Here is a 21902-nt window from a genome sequence, read left to right on the forward strand (position 1 = left end):
AGCCAGTGCAGGTCTCTCTTACCCTGTCTCCTGATCACCTCGTCCTTCTCCATGAGAGCAACCAATGCTATTATACTCAAGAAAATATGTATAAATATTTTCGTTAAAAAAAAAAACAAACCCAAATGGTACTTCTGAACCTACTTTAAAAACAAAACAAACAAACAAGCAAACAAAAAAACCCCCCCAAACTTTGAAGATCATGCCATCATCTGCACAGAAAGACCTTCCTTGTTTCAATACCTGTGTAGTACTCTGAGCGGATATACTGTAATTTATCTAACCAGCTGTCTTTTAACGGGCAGTTAGGTTTTCCATCTTTTGCTGTTATAAACACTGCTGCAATAGAAAGCTGTACATAACATCGTTTTTTACAGATTTGAGTATATTTGTAGGATAAAACCCCAGGAGAGGAATTATTGGGCCAGAGGGTGGGTACATTTACACTTTTGATAGACACTGCCTGATTGGGGTCCACAGAGATCACTCCCACAGCCGTACATAAGAAGCCATGATTCCTTACATTCCGGCCAGTATGCTGTGTTATCGGGCTTTTTGATCTCTGTGACTCTACTAGGTTAAAAATGGCATCTCAGTGTAGTTTCAATTTGCATTTCTCTTACTACGAGTGAGAATCTACTTATCCATGAGCTATGTCGTTTGTTCATTCTTCTTGATTGTCAGCTTTGTTTCTAGTTGACTGTCAGTGCTTCAAAATGGAAACACCGTCCCCCTTTACAGACACCTTCATTGATTCTTTGCTGTCGATAGAATAAAAGCCCACATTCCCTGGGCGGGGATTCAGTGTCCTCCAGAGCCAGGCACTGCCTTTCTTTTCAATTTCATATGCCCATGTCCTTTTGTGTGTATACCTCCCTTCTATTCTCTGGCCAAATCGAACTGCTTGTTGGTCCCCCAATACCTCTGCTTCTCTCTGCCTTCTTGTACCTACTTAAGCTGTTCATATCACGCGCAGTGTTTTCTTTTGCCTTTCCACCTAAAGAACTTCTCTTCATCCCTCAAAGCCCAAATGTGATAATACCATTTCTTCCATAACATTTTTCCTAGCTGCCCCAGAATTACTGTCACCTGGGGCTGTGGTCCTGTAGGGCTGGTTTACGGTTTGGAGCACTGGCCATCTTCAGCCTTGTGTCACTGACACTTGGAAACATGATTCCTTGATACCCATCTTCCTGTCCTAGCCACTTGGCCTCTCCTACAGCCCTAACCCAGAAGTGAAGAAAGGGATCCCTATTTCTTCCTTCTTTGGAGAAGACTGCAGTGACCTTTTTCTTTAATGTTGCGGTAAAAATATTCTGAGCATAAAATCGGACTATTTTAACCATTCTCAGCGTATCATTCAGTGACATTTCGTACATTCACATTGTTGTGCCACCATCACCACCATCCATCTCCAGAACTCTCTTTTCATCTTGCAAAACTGAAACTCTGTGCCTGTTAAACAGTAACTCTTCTTTCTCTTCTTCCCCCGGCCCCTGGAAGCCACCATCCTACTTTCTGTCTCAATGAATCTGACTACTCTGGGGACCTCATATAAGTGGAATCATACAGTATCTATTCTTTTGTGACAGGCTTATTTCACTTAGTATAATGTCCTCACAGTTCATCCAATTGTAGCATGTGTCAGAATTTCCCTCCCCCTTAAGGCTGAATAACGTTCCATTGTGGGTAGGTGCCACATTTTGCTTATCCATGCAGCTGTTGACCGACTTCGGGTTGTTTCCACCTATTAGCTATTATGAATGATACTACGGGGCACATGGGTGTATGTCTATAAACATATCTCTTTGAGAACCTGCTTTCAACTTGTCTGGGTATACGAGTATACCCAGAACTAGAATGCTGGATCGTACGGTAATTCTATGTTTAGTTTTGTGAGGAACCGCTGTACTGTTTTCCACAGTGGCTGCACCATTTTACTCACCAGCAATGCACACGGTTTCTCGGCATCCTTTCCAACACTTGTTATTTTTGTCTGTTTGTTTCTATCATGGCCATTCTAACGGGTGTGAAGTGGTCCAAAGTAACCTTTTTGTGATTGTGTTTTGGACGCCTGACTCACAAAGTCTTATTTGGAAGAGCTCTCTCGGCATCCATAGATCAGTGCCTCACGCTCCAAACATTGCTTTCATTTTATGACCAAACTTCCCAGATTTCTTCTGGAAGGACTGTCCACATTGAGAGGGCTTGGTCATTTAGAGAACTAGATAAACAGGGAGCTAAAATCTTTCTTGGCCCTTGTAGCACCATTCATGATGAAAGAATCAGACAACACCGTCTGTGGTCCAAGCCCGCCTGTGTGTGCTTTGGAGCAATAGAAACTTCCGGCTGGTCCCCCCACCATGCATGCTCGTCCTGGCTCAGAACTCGTGGGGGAAAAAGAGGCCAGCTTGGCATCCCTGCTGTGGTCTCGCTCGGGTGCACCTTGAACTCTTCTCCCACTTTTTGATTTGGCTGCATCTCTCCAGCATTTGAAGTCAGGACAATAGTTTGGAAATGTCTGAAGCTGGATTGTCTCTTTTCACTCTAAGCAGAGTCACGGTGATTGGATGTGTTATGAACTAGCTCCTCCATTTGGAAACCAACTCTGGAATGACTGCCATGGAGTTTGAAAGTCACATTTTGATCAGCAGATGCTACCGAGTCTGGGGAGAGAGTTTCATGTGGCCGGATACTCATTTGTGTTTGCGTGTGTTGGTTTTTCTCTAATTGTTCAGTAATGGTTTCAGTATGTTTTATATTCTGCATTTGTTGCTTCCTGTAGATGGATATTTTTTTATCCCAGGAAAATCATGATTCACATATCTGTTAATACAATGATTTTTAAACTTTTTATATTTCTTTGTTTCTCCCTTTTAGAATTTTGTACCGTCTTTGGGCAGGCAGACTTCCCTGACGACGTCGGTGATACCCAAAGCCGAGCAGAGCATGGCTTATAAAGACTTTATTTATTTCACTGTCTTTGAAGGAAATGTTCGCAACATTTCTGAAGTCTCGGTTGAGTATTTATGCTCTCAGCCTTGTGTTGTGAATTTGGAAGCCGTCGTTTCATCTGATTTCAGAAGTAGCATTCCTGTGTACAAAAAAAGGTGGAAGAATGAGAAACACCTCCACACCAGCAGGACACATCTAGTCCATGTGAAATTTCCTAGCATCATGGTTTACAGAGATGATTATTTCATCAGACACTCCATTTCCGTATCCGTGGTGGTACTGCGCGCCTGGATTACTCACAAACATAGTGGTGGTGGAGACATGAATGTTAAATTGGAGGAAAACTTGCTACACGCTGTAGCAAAGAATTATACTCTGCTGAAGACAGTGCCACCTTTTGAACGCCCTTTCAAAGACCATCAAGTGTGCCTGGAGTGGAACGTGGATTATATTTGGAGCCTCCGGGCAAACAAGATTCCCCAGTGTACCTTTGAAAATGGTAGGTCATTTGCCTTGCTAGGAACCTAACTCTCATGTCTTCAGATGGCCTGTATCATACGAGAATGGTGGGAGAAAACTCTTGTGTTAGCCGTGGGGGAGATAAGGAGAATGGAGCCTGTAATTTTGGACTTCCGGGAGGAAAGAGGAAGTAAAAAGGTGAAGAGAGGAGAAAGCAGGAGAGAATAGGACTGAAGATGAAAGTGCGAGAGGGACAGAGGCCATGGAAGGACCTTGACAGGTTTGTTTTGGATCTGCTTTAAGGTGGAAAGGAGCAGTAATGCCGTAGAAACAAGGATTGGGAAAATCTTCCTCTCATCTCCCTTCAAAAATCCCTCCAGTGTCAGTTTTAGTGCAGCAGTGGCTTTTCAGCCAAGCAGACCTGGGTTCAGTCCTGGCTCTTCTACTTCTTTCTGCTTGTGTAATTTTGGAGCTCCCAGAGCCTCAGTTTTCTTATCTGTAAAATGGGGATAATAACAATCCCCTCAGAGCAGTGTTGTGAGCATCAAATGAGATATAATTTGCTTAGCACGTAATCAGCACTCAGTAAAAAGTAGCCCTGAAGATGACAGAGTCCAAACTTTGTATCTGATCCTAAATACCACATGGTCACAGCCATGGAAGGATCCATACAGGAGTCGCCTGTGTCTTTTTCAGCCTCCTTTAAGCACGGGGGTTGGAGCTCTCTGGCTATTTGCACTTAGAAGAAGGGGTCTGAAGCTCTCTCCATTGGTGCAAGGGGCACCTAGCACCTACTGAGTGCCTGCCAGCTCTTGTCTCTACCCTGCAATGGGGAGCCAACCTGGGCATGCTCCCAGGTACGACCTGGGTCTGGTAGCATTTTCCAAAGTGTGGCCCTTAGACACACTGCAACAGAATCACCTAGGACTCTTGTTGCACATGCTCATTCCGAGGCCCCATCCATTACCTGCTCAGTCATGATCTGTGGGCCAGGGCCCTGGAATCAGCATTTACACATCCATGACGCTGATGCACCCTACAGCTTGACAACCTCTGGCCCAGGCGCAGAACTGGTGAGACTAGAGTTACTGTGGTCAGACCCCCAGGCGGCTTAATGGGTGGAGGAAATCCAAGGGTCTGTGACAGCACACTCTTCTATGGGACATAGCTGACACCTCAGTTTTCAAGAGAACTGGTTTGGGACAAGGTGACTTAAGGACATGGCAAAAACAATGCCTATGAGTATTTCCTGAGGCCATCCCAAAATAGCCCTGCATATAATGAAAACTTAACGGCCTGTGCAACCAAACATTGTAGCTATTCAGAGGCCACTTGCCATAGAACCGTCACATTTGGCATTAAAAAAAAAATCACCTCTTTATTTTGAAATAATTATAGATCTGCAGCAAGTTGCAATAATGGTAGCAAGTCGTGTGTGTCCTTCCTCCAGCATCCCTAATGGACACATCTCCTATAACTATAGTATAGTACCAATGCCATGAAATTGATGTGGATCTAATACTGTGAACTAGACGACAGACTTTATTCAGATCCCACCAGTTTTTACATGCTCGTGTGTGTGTGTGTGTGTGTGTCTGTGTGTTTAATTCTATTCCATTATTATCCTACAATTTGCTTTAATAACCTTGTTCTCTGTCTGGCTTATTCCTCATTTGTGTGGTGCTTTAAATAAGAGATATCCAGAAGAAGGCAAATTCCTTTCTTGTGTGTGTGCGTTGAGGGTAGGGCGGGTGGTAATTAAATGTCTAGAATCGTCGAGCTGCATGCATTTGGATAATCAGTGTGCATCCCTCTTCCAGGCAGAACCCCATGCTAGCATCCGTCTGGAATGCCTTCCACGAGGGGACCTCATTTGTTAAAGAGAAGGAAGCATGGGGCACACACGTAGCCACGGTTGTGCTTTGCTTTCAATTTTGTCAGGGCTTAATGATTCCATTTCATGTTTGGCAAATCACGTATTTCTCATTGAAGAATGACTGAACTGCAAGCTGGAAGTCTTCAAATGAAGTCCTTTATGAACTGACTGAGTTCTTAGGGCACCCGAACATACCCTTAAAAATGTGAAACCTCTTTTCTTCCTTTTGTTGTTCCTTCCCGTATTCACAGGGCTCAGGTGTTTCTCCTCACCTTCAGACCATTACTTTTGGGGTGAGAATCAATCCAGTAGGAGCATAACGTAGAGGAAAATCTTTTCTAAGAGTCAAAGTCACCGAGCATAGCGGGGAGCTCTGTGCACCCTCAAAACCAGCTCTGCTTACACGGCTGTGATGTGTTCATAGTAAAAGAGCGTCTGTAGCAGCCCTGTGGAAAGTGTCTATGACCTTTGTTCTTGCCATTAGCTGCGTGCTGGGAGGAACCAGGCCTCTGGCTTGTTCTTAGCAGGGACTTCTTTCTTTGGCTCTGGATGAACTAGAGTCAAGTCAGAACAACAAGATGGCATAGGGAGCAGTGGGGGCACCTTTCATGTCTGGTCACGGTCTGCAGCCAGCACTGGGGTGGGCTGTGGGGGAACGTTTTCTGTGTCAAGTGCCTGGTGTCCTATGAGTGCTCTGCATCTGAACTGAAGCACCGCCTGACTTGCTTTCATTTTCTTTTTCCTTCATCAAAAGCGAGTGAGCCAAAGTCCCCATGCACGGTGTTCCATGAGAATGGCTGGCGTGTCCACACACCAAAGGCTGAGGTTAGGCTCCTGACCTCACAGCGAGGGCTGTGCGTGTGTGTGTGTGTGCGTGTGCGTGTGCGTGTGCGTGTGCGTGTGTGTGTGCACAGCTTATCTGCTTTGCCAGCACCCGTGCCAGGCCAGGCTGGTAGTCTGATTTTCAGTGGAGGTGCCGCAGACTTTTGTCCGTCCCTGTTGAGTAAACCTCCCCCGAGTCAGAAGTGGGCATCCTCTCAGGACACCCGGGTGTGTGCCCGGGCTCAGCCATGTGGCTGCTGGTGCACCTGTTCCTGTTGCATTCCAGGCACCTGGGGCATAGGTGGCCAGGCACACCACGCCTGTGGCTCCACTTACTGTTGTTTGTTTCCTTGGGGGAGGGGCCCAGGCCTTAGCTCTTGTCCCTCCGCAGTCACACGTGTGCCTGACTCATGCATGATCTCATCTAGAGAAAGGAATCAACCATCTGGGCTGGCAATCCTAGGTGCACTGGACTTCTCTTCCTATCACATCCTATTGAGAGCGGTTAGCTTGGGCTGTTGCTTCCCTCCTCAGACTGAATTGCACACTCAGTTGCTTCCCACTATGTGTATTGCTGTCCTTATGGTCTAAGCGCCACCAGTGAGTCCCTGTCAGGAGTCCGGCCACAGCCTTGCAGATGGCCTCCCAGCTTTGCCCTCATTCCCCACACAGTAACCAGTGCAAGCAGGTCACGTCACCTCCCGCAGGTGGTTCCTCCCTTTGCAGTTACTGGTCAACCCACATCCCTTACCGTGGCCTGTCCCTGCCTTCCTGGCCTCGTCTCCTGCCAGGCTCCCCTTGCGCGGCTGTTCCCGCCGCGTAGGCCTGCTTGCTTCTCCTTGTCCATACCAAGTTCATTCCCACTCTAGGACTTCTGCGTTACTTCTCCCTCCTCAGATCACCTACCTGGCCTGCTCCCTTCGCTCTGCTCAAATGTCATCTCATCAGAGACTTCCCTGACCACCTTACCTAAGAGAAGGGCCCCACCCCTGGCACCCCCACCCATGTCGTTATCACCTTTATTGTCCTTGTCCTTGTAGTTTTATCGCCACTAGACATTGTAATGAACTCTTATTTAATTGCTTTTTTGCTGTTTGAGTGTCTCCATTCGAGAACTCCAGCTCCATTAGGCCAGGATCCCGTTTTGTTTTGTTCCGATACCTAGCTCAGTGCCTGCAGGTGGCAGGTGTGCAGTGACTCTTTGTGGACTGAGTGATGAGACTGTGTGATGAGTGCTCTTAGCCAAGGGACAAGGACCTTTTTCTCTCTTCAGATTATGTGTGACCATCACACTGGGATAGCACCCTCCCATTGCTGTGCTGCCACATTAGGGAGCGTGTGGGGGTACGGGGCTGCTGTGTGCCTTCCCTGGGGATCGCACACATACGCCGCTGCTTCCCAGGGAGAGCCCCTTCGGGCTGCACTGGGTAAGGCTGTAGCCCCCATTCAGCCATCCTCTGTCACCACACAGGCGCTCACTTCCGCCCTGGGGACCTGCCCTTGTAGTTTGAGTCGGCTTAGTCTGATGCCGCGCCCCTATGCCTTGGCTGAAGCAGTGGTCCCTCTCACCTGGGGTAGCTGCTGTCCCTGACTGTCCACTCCTCACCAACACCTCCCCCACAACTGCCACGTGTCGTGTCTTCCTGGCAAAATCATACCAATATTGCCGTAGCCAGCTCAGATTTCCACCCTTTCCCCATTCTACCTCAGAAGCTTTTTTCTTTTCTGTTCTGTTTTTGATCCCCACAATCAGAAATGAACTCTCTACCCTGTAGCCTCTCCTAGCCCACGGTTGTTATCCACCACCCTGTGTGATGTGTGTCAGGTTCTAGTCAATTAACCAAAGACTGATTGAGCGCCTACTATGTACCAATTTCTTTGCTGAGTCTGGAGGTTTGAAGATGCAGGCACCATCTGTCCCGGTCTTTGGGTAGTTACGTGGAAGGAAAATGCAGCTACCAGTAGGAACAGTTACTTTCCATTACTGATTGCTCACTGTGTGCCAGGCACGGTGCTGAGTTCTTCAGGTGAGTATCTAACTTAGACCTGCTCAGTACACTACTGTCACATCTACAGAGGTGGAAACTGACTCAGAGAGGTGGAGTGACTTCTCTGAGGTCACACAGCTATTCATGAGGGAGGTAGGATTTGAATCCAGGTAGTTTGGTTCCCAAATGTCACACGTAACCATTACTCTACACTCCCTATTTCTTTAAGACATTCCTTCACCTGAAAAAGTGACCGAGTGGTCTTGATGTGTGAGGTGTGTTGTGAGCCTTCTTCACAGAGGAGGTGACATTTGAACAGAGACTTGAAGAATGAGTAGTTTTCATAGTTAGAAAAGGAATGGAGGGAAGGGCCTCCAGGCAGAAGGGAAACGCAGCTTGATGGGGGAATGGTACTAAGTCTGCATCCCTGGAGGTTAGGGATGGTAAACAGGTTTCATCTTGCACCCCAACTGGGATTGACTGGGTGTGGCTCCCTAGAGCCTGGTGTTGAGCAGGATTCTGAGGCCGGGTCTGTGCCTAGTGAAAAAGAGTGTCATGTGGCTTAGCTACCAATGTCTGCCACAGGAAATGTGGGGTAGCAGCACTGGAGCTATGTTATTCGTTCAGGTAGAATTTGAAGTGCAGATGGGCCATTCAGGAAACAAGACTGGAAAGGTAGGTTGGAGCCCTGCCAAGGTGGATTAAACACTCTGTCCTGTGTCTGCCTATGTGAACATGGTTCTAATCTTTCCTCTTAGTTCAGACACTGGAGAACATGGCAGTTTCCTTCTTTTCCACTCTCTTTTCCTTTCCCTAAAATTTTCCTCTCATTTTCACATTCATCAGATGGAAGAATGATTTCTTATAACAAAACTCCATTATAACAAACTAACAGAAGAGTTTAAGTCGAATATTGGAGCCCGACGTTACTTGTCTCTGTGGAAATATCAGTTTATGCAGCAGGACTATTCAAGTCAATGACATGAAGATACTTTTTGTAATTGTAAGAACGATGTATTTGGCACTTTTAGGAAAAAAAGACCGAGTTCCTTTTGCTCCCCCGTTAACCACAGTGGTCTGAGTTTTTCAGTAATAACACTAATTAATGCCTTGTATCTGCATTGCCATTTATGATTTCAAAACACTTTTTCCTGCACATTGTCTCATTTAATCTCCATAATATTCCCATGGGAAAGAGAATAATTCTCTTCCGCTCTTTATGGAGGGGGAAAGCCAAGGCTCATGGTGCTTGTTTAACTGGAATCCATGCTTCCTGAGTCTTTCGCCTTTGCTATGCCACCTCTGAAATATGCTAATACAGTCTGAACCCAGGTTCTAAATGAGGAGGAACACTCTTTTTAAGTTGAATTTTTAACCGATGTGAATCATTCTGTTTTCCTCACCTACTGGACTTTGTCTCTGTGAAGTGGATGGAGCATCTGTGGAGGCCCAGGGTGGGGCGGTCTCTGACTATGGCTGGCTCCTTCTCCCTGCCTGGGTGGAAACATTCAGAGATGTTGTTCTCTTCTCTTTTAGCCAAAACAGTAATGCATGGACCTGGTTAAAAAAAAAAAAAAAAAAATCAGGTAGTGTAAAAGGGTTTTGGGGCAAGAGTAAGTTTCCATCCACCCCCGTCTTCTAATCCTAGTCCTAGAGGCAAACTTAATAGCACTGGTTTCTTGTGTCTCCTTCCCGAAATGTTCCCTGCACGTGTAAGCATTACGTGGATAGCCCCTCTCTTTGTATACACGAAGGATACTATAAACCGTCCCGCACTCATTAACAATACGGCAGAGACTTTCCTCTATCAGTATGTAGTACACAACCTCATTCTTTTCAATAGCTGCTTAACATTCTATTGCCTGACAGTCCATCATTTATTTAACTTGTCTCCTGCTGATGGTCACACAGGGCATTTCTCGTCCTTTACTATTAACAACAAGGGTTTGCCAAACACCCTTGTACGTGTATTTTTGTGCACACGTAGGTTTGGAGGATAAATTACTGGGAGTGGAATTCATTTTATTCTTAAGACGCCTAGTAGTGCATATGCCACAGACTTTCTTAGTCACTCACGTCCCTGCCTAGTATCTTCTGGGGGGAAATTCTGACCGAAATCATACTTGCTAGAAAGTAGAGTTTTTATTCTCAGACTTTGCCTTTAAGGAAAATAAAACACCTGATCACCACTGCCTTTTTAATGCCCTGTGTTTGGAAAGCATTATCGAGTTACTTGTGCTCTAGCTTTACTTCTTCAGGTTGGAAAAATCTTACCTTCTTTTCTTCCAGGTACTGCTTACAGATGTATAGTCACAGTTATTTCCTGCCACAAAACTGTCTTTACCTTCCCCTCCACAAATGGGCTGAGGCTGTCAGCCGCATTGTTGTGATGCGTTTGGAGCACATCCTGAGTAGGGCTTTGTCATGTGGAATCGGACGCTGTCCCAGAGCTGGTGTCTGTGTCAGGGCTCCGATCACTTAGTTGCACTGGCCAATGGGCTATGTGACCCTCCCAGCCACCCGGGGTGGGGGTGGCGAGCGGGAGGGGGGCGCGGGGAGGGGTGATATTCAAAACACTTAGCAACCGGTAAGAGGTAGGGGCCCTAGTCAGTCTCCCGGGGCGCTGGCCCTAGTGCTGAAGCAGGAGGCTGCGGGAGGTCCTTGCTGAGCCAGGCTCTACCCGGAAGGAGAGGCCAGGGTAGAGGGTTGGGGGTGGGGCCCCCAATCCTCTAACCAATATGGACAATAGGAACACATTTCAGTTTTCAGCCACCAGTGTGGCCGCACAGGGGAATGCCAGCTGAACATTTTGTGAGATGTGATGTGGTTTCACCAAAAGCCCATTGGTCTGTAGTGGGAGACCCGGTTTGAGTCATACCTGGATCTCTTATTAACTATACAACCTTCAACAAGACACTAACGCTTTTCTTGTCTCCAAATGCAGGCGTTTGCACCATATGATATCTAATCCCTCTTCTTGCCCTAAAATTGGAGGACATAAAACAAACAAAACCATCAAGGGGGTGGGTAATGATGCTGTTTTCCTATCTAACTTCCTCATTCCAGGAAAAAAGGCAACAAAATGGATTTGGGGGAAAGATCTGAAAAAAGATAGACTATTATTTGGCTTAGACAGCACAGGGTACGTTATAGAATTGTGGAAAGTGTTGAGCCCAAGAGAGGTGCAAATCCTGACTTGGCTACCATGGTATTCCTGTGTTAGTTTATTTATTCACTCACTCACTGAATATTTCTGGAGCTTCTAGGGAGTGTTGAGCACTGTTCTGGGCGCTGGGGATGAAATAATGAAATGAAGTAATGTCCCTGCTTTCTTGGAGCTTATATTCTAGAGAGAATAGGGCGAGCCACTTCACCTCTTTAAACCTAAGCTTTCCTACCTGTTTATTCTTTCATGGCGAGTGACACTGGTATTGTCATTCCCCATTCTGATACCTACGAGACCCACTGCTAACCAATTAATTATAGTACTCCAAGCAGCCAGAGTCAGTTACTAGAAAATAAGCCTCTATGTTTTGCTGGGCTAGAGGAATTCTAAAGTCTTTCCCGCTGTAAAATTTCATTCCTATTAATTATTTATAATTAAATGGAAAAATTATATAATACTGAGGGGAAATTATAATAGAACTCCAAATCATAAAACTATTGAAGCTACAGATTTGACAAGAAAACCACGATCTCTTTGGTTTTGTTGGATGTAAAAAGTATGTGTTCCTATAAAATGATTTTTTGATCTTTGGGTCTTAGATTTTCCCCTCCGCTGTCTTTTGCGGCAAGTTCTCCTGTTCAACCTGTTTTATTTTGATCTTGGGATAAGAGAAAGGCTCGTCAACATTTGCTGTTGGCTCCTGTCACTTTGGTAACCTCCTTTATGAAGCCTCCCTTTACTGAAATCAGGTTGGGCAGAATCAAATCCCATTCATTTTGATAAATGCTTCCACTACATACTAGAGAAGTCAGCAGCAACCATCAGCAGAGGGGTACCTGGGGGGCGGGGGGGGGGAACATGGTCACAGGTCTCCTGTTTCACTCAACATGATGACAGTCAAACAGGTTGGGCTGATGTCAACCTCTTGGTGATTTTTCCTCCCGGATTCCAAAGATATCAAGTCCACCATGCCCAAATTGACCTCCAGTTGTAAAGAAAAAGTTTGTAGTGTTTCTGAATTCCACCCTTTTGGGTTTCCAAATCCGTCTCAACATAGCAAAACAGGTAGATTTGTGGACACCAAGGAACATTTGGTTTACTTAATTCTACTATCGTGTTTCCCCGAAAATAAGACCTCGCCAGACAATCAACTCTAATGCCTCTTTTGGAGCAAAAATTAATATAAGACCCAGTCTTATTTTATTATAATATTAGGCCGGGTCTTATATAATATAAGATCCGGCCTAATATAATATAATATAATATAATATAATATAATATAATATAGGGTCTTACATTAATTTTTGCTCCAAAAGACGCATTAGAGCTCATGGTCCAGCTAGGTCTTATTTTCGGGGAAACATGGTATATATGTACATATAATAATATATATACAAGTCTGTCATTACAAAAACTTTGCTCTTATAATTTCCAAGTTATAATGAACCAGAGGTACCTCTTTCTATGATAAAATATTTTTTTTCTCACAGGGGAATGAGAGCTGGGGTATTCAGCATCCCAGGCTGAGGCTCCCATAATTTGTGCCCATATTGGCATTTGGTAACTTGCCTAGAAATCAACTCTTCCCTCTCTAAGAAGTCCAGGGAAATAAATTATTTTCACCATTTAATCATGGACGTTTAAACCAAGGAGCATTTTGGAGAAAGAGAAAAAATGATCTTTATTCCTAGGTTGAATTCAGTGAATTCATTTCTCTTTGGGGGGAGGGAGCATAGGAAATAAGAAATTCACATGAGCCTTGTTTAAAGCAGTAGGTATTAAATATAGATGAAATAACTCAGTTCTCCCTTTGAGATTCGTTATGGACACCCTCTTTTCTAGAGTCACAGAATTCTCCCACATTTGCAAAATAAAGTGGACACCTCTCTAATTTTAAGGGGTATGGTTACTAATATTTGCATAGGATAATGTGTTGAATATATTAGGAAAATCTGCACAGAAAAAAAAATGCAATTTTAAGAACGTGGATTCTGAAACCAGACTGCTTGAGTTTGAATTGCAGCTCTACCTCTTATTATATAACCTTCTCTAAGGCTCAGTTTTGTCATCTATTAAATGGGGGGGAGGGTAATAATAGAACCTATTCCATAGATTGTTGTGAAATTAAATGAGATTATTCCTGAAATGCGCTTAGCCTATTGCCTGGGCATATTCTAAGTGTTAAATAAATGTTAATTATTATTTTGGCAGCTGTGCTTCCATTTCCTCATCTGTAGACTGGGGATACTAATGAGGATTAAATGAATTTATATATTTTTTAAGTTAAATTATTATTTTACAGCCGTGTGGACCATAATGAGTGCGACTGAAGTGTTAACTGTTACTATTATTCCAGAAATTCAAAATGTTTTCCTTGACATTAGAAAACAGTATGTGAAATGGTTGAGCACATAGAACCTGAGCTCAAAACGTGAAATTTGGCTCTACCACTTACTAGCTCTGTTACCTTAGGCAATTTATTTTACCTGTCTAGTCCTCAGACTTTTCATCTGTAGAGTGGGACTGATAATAGAATTTCCTTTATAGGGTTGCTATGAAAACTAACTGGGCTAGCTCTGTAAAGTGCTTAGCAGGCGCTGGCATATGTTCCGTGTTCCATACATGTTTGTTATTAGGTTGGTGCAAAAATAATTGCGGTGTAAAAGGTTAAAAATAATTGCAAAAATCGCAGTTACTTTTGCACCAACCTAATAATACTTGCAGACTATTTCATTTAAATGTTGGATTGGAGCCAGGCAGAGGGGTCCAGGAAGAATGTGATTTGGGAAACAATGCTTTTCTGGAGATAACTGAAAGGCAGCTGTCTGGTCCTTTGCAGATGTGGTCACCCTCCTGGGCTTTCTCTATGCCTCCAGCGGAGAGAACACAGGCATCGTGAAGAAGTTCCCGAGTTTTCAGAACCGTGAGCTGGAGGCCACCCGATACCAGCGGATCGATTATCCAGTGTAAGAATGGGCCGATGACGGGGGCTGGTGGAGCCGTGCTCTTTTTATCTGAGGCTGGGAGCAGGCAAGTGGAATGAATCCCTTAAGAGGACAGATAAATCTTTTGTCATATGTTTTGGAAAAATGTTGAAATCTACACAGCTTAGGCAGAATTTGTGGACCTGAAGACCTCAAAGTATTCTTGAGTTATTCGTGCACGTAGCAATCCTCAGTTTGCCTTAGACTTTATATGTCAGTCCCAGGAATGACATGCGTGGGGGACAAGGTGTTGGAATCTGAGGCCTTTGCAAGGTTCCGAGTGTAGCCAGCCACTGCCAGCACAGATTGCAGCCCTTGTTGTGCCTTTTCTGTCTTGGAAGATTGGATGAGCCGCTGGAAATCTCCCCACTTCTGATCTCCTCCGTTGATTTCAGCAAAACCCAGATATATATATATATATATATATATATATATATATATATATATATATATATATATATATATATATTTTTTTTTTTTTTTCCTGCTGCTGAATTGAAGATGCTGAAAATGGTTCACCTCAGACCGGATGGATTTAGCAGAGTGATTTAATTCTTCCCATGCTGCTGGCTGTAGAAAGATCTTGACTCACTTTACTGAGCGTATGTTCTTGCTAAGCTTCCTTGTAATAACTTATCTTCATGAGCTTGCTCAGCTGGGTGGGTCAGGAGGGAGCCGTGTGGCACCATCTGTCTGCATCTTTTACCACTGATTTGGAGGCCAGATTATAAAGCCCAGAATATTCTAAAGGACTTGTTTGGATGTATCCCCAAAGAACTGAGGCCACTGCCACTTTAACCCAAACTGAATTTGTTACTGGGGTGATGGAGAGAACTCTACATTTGTTTTGACCTTCATTCCTGTTTTATGTGCAAAATTCAGTTACCCCCAGCTCCTCATCTTTGAACTACTGGTCACTAGCACAGTGTGTGACATCAAGTGTTCAGCAAATATTTGCTGAATGACTGATGGATCATATAGCGTGGCTAAATCTGTCCTAGTTAAATTGACTACTGTTAATTTATCCTCATTCCACAAATCACAGATGTACAATATATATTTTTCCAACTAAAGCAGTCCCAGTTCAGAAGTGGAACAATTAGATTAGTTGTTCCATATTGGTCTACCAGAACTGTGACACTGAACAATTTCACATGTGCCTTAAAATAGCATGTATGTGTCCCAATTAGCATAGAGGGATGCCATTTGCAGAGTATGACATTGTTTTTCTACCTCTGGGCTTTTGTCTTGGAAAGAAACAAAATTGCTCAAAAAGCCCTAATTATGTGTTTTTTTCTTTTAATAATTGAAATTAGAATAGCTTCTTATCAAATCACCTCTTATTAAAATCCAGATTTTTAAAATTCTGTGTCTAGCTTGATAAGCCTTAATCAAGAATTCAAATGGCAGGCGTGTGAGATTCTCAAAGAGGCACAGAAACAGAGTTTTTGGTGCAAGGCAGCATGTCTGCTAGTTTTGTACAGTGATGCTTAACTCCTGTCTCTTACAGTTTCTATAACTACTTCCTTTGTCTCAAGAATCAAGCTTTGCAAGCTGAGATCCCATGATAAACATGAAGGCAAATTCATTCCTTCGTTGGAAAGAAAGCAATTTACTTGGTCATTGTTAACTATAATTACCTGTTCTTGGATGATATCAATCTGTAGAACCTTTTTTCTCCTCACTTTTATAGGTTTACTGTTTCATTGTGGCTTTATTTACTCCATTATTGCAAGGCCAATCTCTGTGGGATTCTGTACTTTGTTGATTCTAATGAGATGTACGGCACGCCTTCTGTATTTCTTACCGAAGAGGGTAAGTATAAAACAGAACCTTAAAATGATATTGTCGTTTTTCTTATGTTCGGTCTGTTGACAAATATGTCTGCATAGAATAAGGACGATATTGTCAATGTGACAGTTTTGTGACAGGGATGGTTTTCAAATGTGGGCTTCAAATTAAACTTTTTTTCTGGAAGCTTAAAGCAAATGTCTTCTTTACAAAGGAATGCACTTACATGTTTTGTTGTTGGTTCACTCTGTTTTTGGTTAAAGGAAGAAGGAAGGTGATCTAGTCTGGTAGCTTCTTAGGACAATTATTTAAAAAATGAAGCCACTTCATTCACTCCTAAATATTTTTTGTCATTTTCCTTTTAGGCCACTTGCATATTCAGATGCATCTTGTCAAAGGAGAAGACCTTGCTGTAAAAACTAAATTCACCCTACCTTTGAAGGAGTGGTTTCGACTGGATATCTCTTTTAATGGAGGCCAGGTACCTGTATGCATGTCCCCCCGTGAATCATATTAGCATTGTCACTTAACGTTAAGCATTGCTGTAAAGTCAGGGAGCAAGAAGATCTGTAAAAACAAATTTGTGGTAAATGATAAACACTATATACTTTTTTCGATCAAACTTTTATAGATTGGAGTTTAAATCATAAGAATCCCATCCCATTTAATTGGCTTTTAAAGTGCTTCTTTCAACCATATTGTGAATGAGTAAATAATATAGCTAGCTATATAGCCACAATTATCTGAGGAATTTGGTGCTTTTCCCCTGGCAAGATACATTTTGTGGAAATAAATGTTAAAACAGCGTCAGCCATGTTTATGTATATAGTGTTATCAGATCTACAGCTATTTTTTTTTACAGAAAATTTATTGATAAGTTCAGTCAAGAAGTGGTTTGACAGTTTTTGTCAGTTGAAACAATTGCTCATGTTGGGCATAAACAGACAAATAATAATTAACAAACCTAAGAGATAATTCTGGCAGAACGAAGGGTCTTTATTTTGTACTATAAAACACTATCACTGTTTCAAACACTCATAACACAGATTTTATGGATTATGGCAAATCTGTTGTTATAATTGAAGACAATTCCATTTTTCAACCTCCATGATGTCAGTATACTACTGTTTTCCTGGTGGCTTTATTTTCTCATCAGCTTTCCTTATTGATTTGTGGTTTTCCGGTAACAAAACTGAAAGAGACGTCTTGTTTGTCTTGTGTATTAGATAATACAGACTTCCCTTGGTGGCTAGGCTCATCACATGTCCTTTTTCTGACGAGAAAAGAAATCAGGTCAATCCTTCTTGCTTACCTGAGAAGAGTCTGAAATGTTAGCTGGGATTTTTTTGTATGTTTCTTTCCTTAACGATGTTAGGTGACATAGCTGTGGTCCATGTTTTAGCTTCTCATTTACATGAGGACTATGATGACATTGAAGCTTGATCGCTGATTTTCTCCTGAGGAGGTCGGCTCAGTACTATGTGTCACTTCGACAGGTATCAAACCATCAGAGCCAATCACAGGTCTTATTTTGCACCTGCTATATGCAAGGCGCTGTGCTCAAGGAGCTTATAGACTATTTATGGAAATACCATTAAATAGGTGAAGGGATGTCATAAGGCGAGCTTAATTGCCAAATGATTCATATTGATTCAGAGAAGAGAGACAGCACTTCATGCTGGGATGCTCAGGGAAGTTTTTATAGAGAAGGTTCCAGCGAACGGGCAGAAATGAGACAGAGGAGCGAGCCGGGGGCATTTTAGCACATCACTGAGGGTGAGCAGATAAACCAGTTTGACTGGAGTAGAAATTTACAGACTGTACAACGCTAAAAGAAGGAAAAACTATCTTTAGGACTAGAATGTGGAGAATCTTGAATATCGTGGAATTTAGATTTCCACTTGCAAAGCAGCAGGGCGTCATGGAGGATGTTCGAGCAGAAGAAGAGTAAATCAAAGTAGTTCTTTAATTAAAGAGATGAATTCAACGGCAGAGCACATGATAGGGTAAAGCAGGAGAAAAGAATTAGGAAGACCAGATGGGGTGGAAAGAAAAAAGAAGTAGTTTTTTTCCTTTAGTAGACTTTTTGTCTTTTTTCTTTCCATCCCATCTGGGCTCCCTAATATACATAAGTCCCGAAACAATACTTAATTATTTTTCTACACAAAATCTACCTCTGTGGTGGGGCAGCTCTATTCATTGCTTTGACTACATGGACAAACTGACTTAAAGTAAGTGGTTTGTTTAGATAACTGGTTTGAGTCATTTGCTTCATATTGTATATGGCTGAACTGGGTTGGGTTTTACAGGTTAGTTTGTGTTTCATACGAGTAGATACAGTGTTGTAGTCATTTCGAGAATCTAGTTAGGCCAGCATATGTTTGGTAAACATGCTTCTGTACTAGCACTGAGGGAATAAAAGGAGCCCCTTAACTCCAGAGGTTTATGTTATAATCCAAGACAGAAGAATACATGACAGCTAATGACATCCATGACAAAAGCATTGTCACCATTGAAATGACGGTGAGGATTCTCAGGGCTTAGGGAAAGAGTGTGAGGAACAGCCGTGCGTGAAGACCGTTCAGCATCAATCTTGTCTTTCCCCCGAAGGCTGTCATGGAATCTGAGTAAAATTGCAAAATGTATCTTACACATTCCCTTGTTTTTCTATGCTATCAATAAACTTGGAAGCACGACTACACCAAATGAACCTTTGTCTTGTAGTTTGGAAATACCCGAAACCTGGCTGGGAAAAATTGCACGAGAGGCCTTTTTACCACATCAAATCATTTGGAGAAATTAAATTTCTTAAGTTTTAAGATAGACACAGGGCTGGTAAACTGTTCGTTTTATTTTTGCAGCCACTGAGCAGGCAAAAGACTAGGCAACACATTTTATGAGTAATTGATACCCAAGACCTGTGTTTGTGATGTGAGGTGTTGAGGCATAACTTGTGTATCTCTCCTACCACAGATAGTAGTAACCACCAGCATTGGACAGGATTTGAAAAGCTACCATAATCAGACCATTAGGTAAGTGCGATCTTTCGTTTGATTCAAATTTTTGCTGGATGAGGGTTAAGAAATCTTCATGCCTTAGCCTAACTCTCAACCGTAATGTTATCCCCACACCTCCTTAGTCAGCTTTTCCAAGCATGGACTAATCTGCCCTGTGGCTAGTCTTTGTACTTTTTTTTTTTTTTAATTGTCCATAAACTCTCCCCGTTTCCCCCACAACCTTTCTTCTAAGCAAAAGAAACTAGTTCTCGCTCCAGATCTCGTTGTAAATTCTTCCTTTCATGGCACTTTATATAATTCATTTTCTTGGAAAATTATCTTCTACGAAGGATTCTGAAAAATAAATCCAAGTATTAATGTTGCTTATTGAGAATGGTTGGTGACTTTGGCCTAGTATAAAACATAAAAGCAGACAGTCTTCATATTTATGTTTATAATCTAAATTTGAAATGTATGCAACTATTGATATTGGTGTAACTTTTCATTTTTATAGAATTGTTCTCTACAAGAGTTACAGAAACTGAGAATTGGGTCCCTGGCCTTATATTTTATAACTTGGTAAATTTGCTTCTCTATCCCTGTATAATAGCAAGTTTTATAGTAGCAGAACCATGAGGCAACCTTCCTTAGGAGCTCAGGACATAGATTGATAATATAATATAAATATCAACATGTGTGGGGTCATTTCTTCATCCTTGAGTCATTTGACCACACCAACTTGACTACACCAAGCGCAAACCTGCCTTTCCAAACAGACTCCACACAACCCAGATTTTCTTGAAAACTAGTTATTACAGAAAGGAAAGCAAATGGGAGGAGATAGGAATAAAAGGGCCTATACTCTCGTCCCCCACCCCCACCCCCCACCCTTGCCTCCCCATCCCCCGCCATTCCTGTTTACGTTACTTAAGCTGATTTCTTTCAGGCCTTGGGCACGTAGAACAATTCTTATTTTCATGGCCGGATTAAAGGGTTGAAGTTATATAGAAAGGCTAAAGCAGTGTTATTCCATAGCCTGGAAAGAAAAGGTCAGTGCTGCTTTGATAGCTATATTGTACCATAGATGCTGAGCCTAAGGCCAGAGCAGACGTCTTAAAGTGCACCAAGTAGATTTAGACCAATCAGAAAGCAGACGGCAGATAGGAGTCTTGTTCTATAACATATGGCTGTGGGCTCTCTTCTCAAGAGTTCAAGAATAAAAGGCCTGGGAGTTCGCTTTGGTGCAACAGGTGATTGTGGCTCCTTTGGAAATCTCTTCGAGTGCCCTGTTCTGTGAAGGGGGCCCCAGAAATGAAGGGTTTGTGTTTCAGGATATGACGTCTAAATAATACCTTCCCTTTGCTCCCCTGACACCCACCTGCAACCCCAGGACATTTTTAACAACCGATTGAATTTCATAGGGTCTTTTTCATTTTTTATAGAATTTCATAGGGTCTTTTTCATTTTTTATAGAAGGGCTTCCTTTCCTCTTACATCCCAGAAATCTCAAGGCTGATGTGAGTGAATCGTAGACAGAGAGATCACATTATGATCCAGGGCTGGGACCAGAGTAAGATGAGAGAGGATAAAACAAAACAAAAAACGAATCCCTCGGTAATTGCATTAGTTTATGGGGGCTGCCAGAACAAAGTACCGCACACTGAATGGCTTAAACAACAAAAATGTGTTGCCTCATAGTTCCAGAGGCCAGAGGTCTGCGATCAAGATGCTGGCAGGGTCATCACCCTCTAGGGAAGGGTCTGTTCCTGGCCTCTCTCCAGCTTCTGATAGTTCCTCGGCTTGCGGCAGCAGAACTCCAGTCTTCACATGGCTTTCTCCCTGTGTGTGTCTGTCTTTGTCCAAATTTCCCGATTATAAGGACGCCAGTCATATGGGATTAAGGCCTCCCCCTGCCCGCAGTATGGTTTCACCTTAACTAACTACCATGTTTCCTGGAAAATAAAGCCTAGTCGGACAGTCAGCTCTAATGCATCTTTTGGAGCAAAAATTAATATAAGACCCGGTTTTATTTTACTGTAATATAAGACCCAGTTTAATATAATATAATATAATATAATATAATATAATATAATATAATATAATACTGGGTCTTATATTAATTTTTGCTCCAAAAGATGCATTAGAGCTGATTGTCCAGCTACGTCTTATTTTCGGGGAAACGGTACATTTGCAATGATGCAATTTCCAAATAAGGTCACATTCTGAGGTACTGGGGGTTCAGTGAATTTGGAGGGGAGACACAGTAACAGTAATCATGATAAATGACACTTAACACAGTATTTTTAAAAATCAAAATTAATGTAGAGAACCCATGATGAACAAAATATGAAAATGTTAAGAAGAGACAAAATTAGTGTAGTCATATAAGATTCCAGAGATAAGGACTGATTTCCAGGTACACGCCAATTCAATCTCCCAGTGAAAGCAATGAAATGATTCCTTACCTGGCTATAGTGGCAGTGCCCAGACCCTTGCGTGCCCTCACCAGCATCTCAGCTGCCCTCCTGTATCCCTGGAACCTCCCCCATCAATAGTACAACTGAAGAGTTGACACCAGGCCCATTGGGGTCCCTTTGGTTTGCTGTTTGGAATTCCGCTTTCAGAGTGAGCCACGCCAGTAAGGTAAATATTTTAGATGTTTATAGGTGTTCCAAGGAAAGCCTCTTAACCTTCCTTTTTATTTGTTCCTGTAATTCAAATATAATGATAGCTGCTCTCCCATAAATTTGGTGTAGGAAGATCAGTAATTAAGTGCTCAGAAGTGCAGTGCTGCACACGATGAAAGTCTCTCAGTAACACTTGGTGACAAGTAACAACTGCAGACCTGTATAGTATTGAATCCAT

General features: G+C 42.7%; 1 protein-coding gene across 2 annotated transcripts in view; it reads left to right on the forward strand.

Moving 5' to 3' along the window:
• Window positions 1-21902, forward strand: part of SEL1L3 (SEL1L family member 3) — a 97188-nt gene that overhangs the window by 9896 nt on the left and 65390 nt on the right. For both annotated transcript variants that reach the window (XM_033106344.1, XM_033106345.1), the window contains exons 2-6: window positions 2881-3454; window positions 14106-14232; window positions 15944-16065; window positions 16407-16522; window positions 19015-19073. In XM_033106344.1, the coding sequence (XP_032962235.1) occupies window positions 2881-3454; window positions 14106-14232; window positions 15944-16065; window positions 16407-16522; window positions 19015-19073 (998 nt within the window). The remainder of the gene's footprint in view (window positions 1-2880; window positions 3455-14105; window positions 14233-15943; window positions 16066-16406; window positions 16523-19014; window positions 19074-21902) is intronic.

Source organism: Rhinolophus ferrumequinum, chromosome 5, assembly GCF_004115265.2.
Source record: "Rhinolophus ferrumequinum isolate MPI-CBG mRhiFer1 chromosome 5, mRhiFer1_v1.p, whole genome shotgun sequence".
Classification (NCBI taxonomy): domain Eukaryota; kingdom Metazoa; phylum Chordata; class Mammalia; order Chiroptera; family Rhinolophidae; genus Rhinolophus; species Rhinolophus ferrumequinum.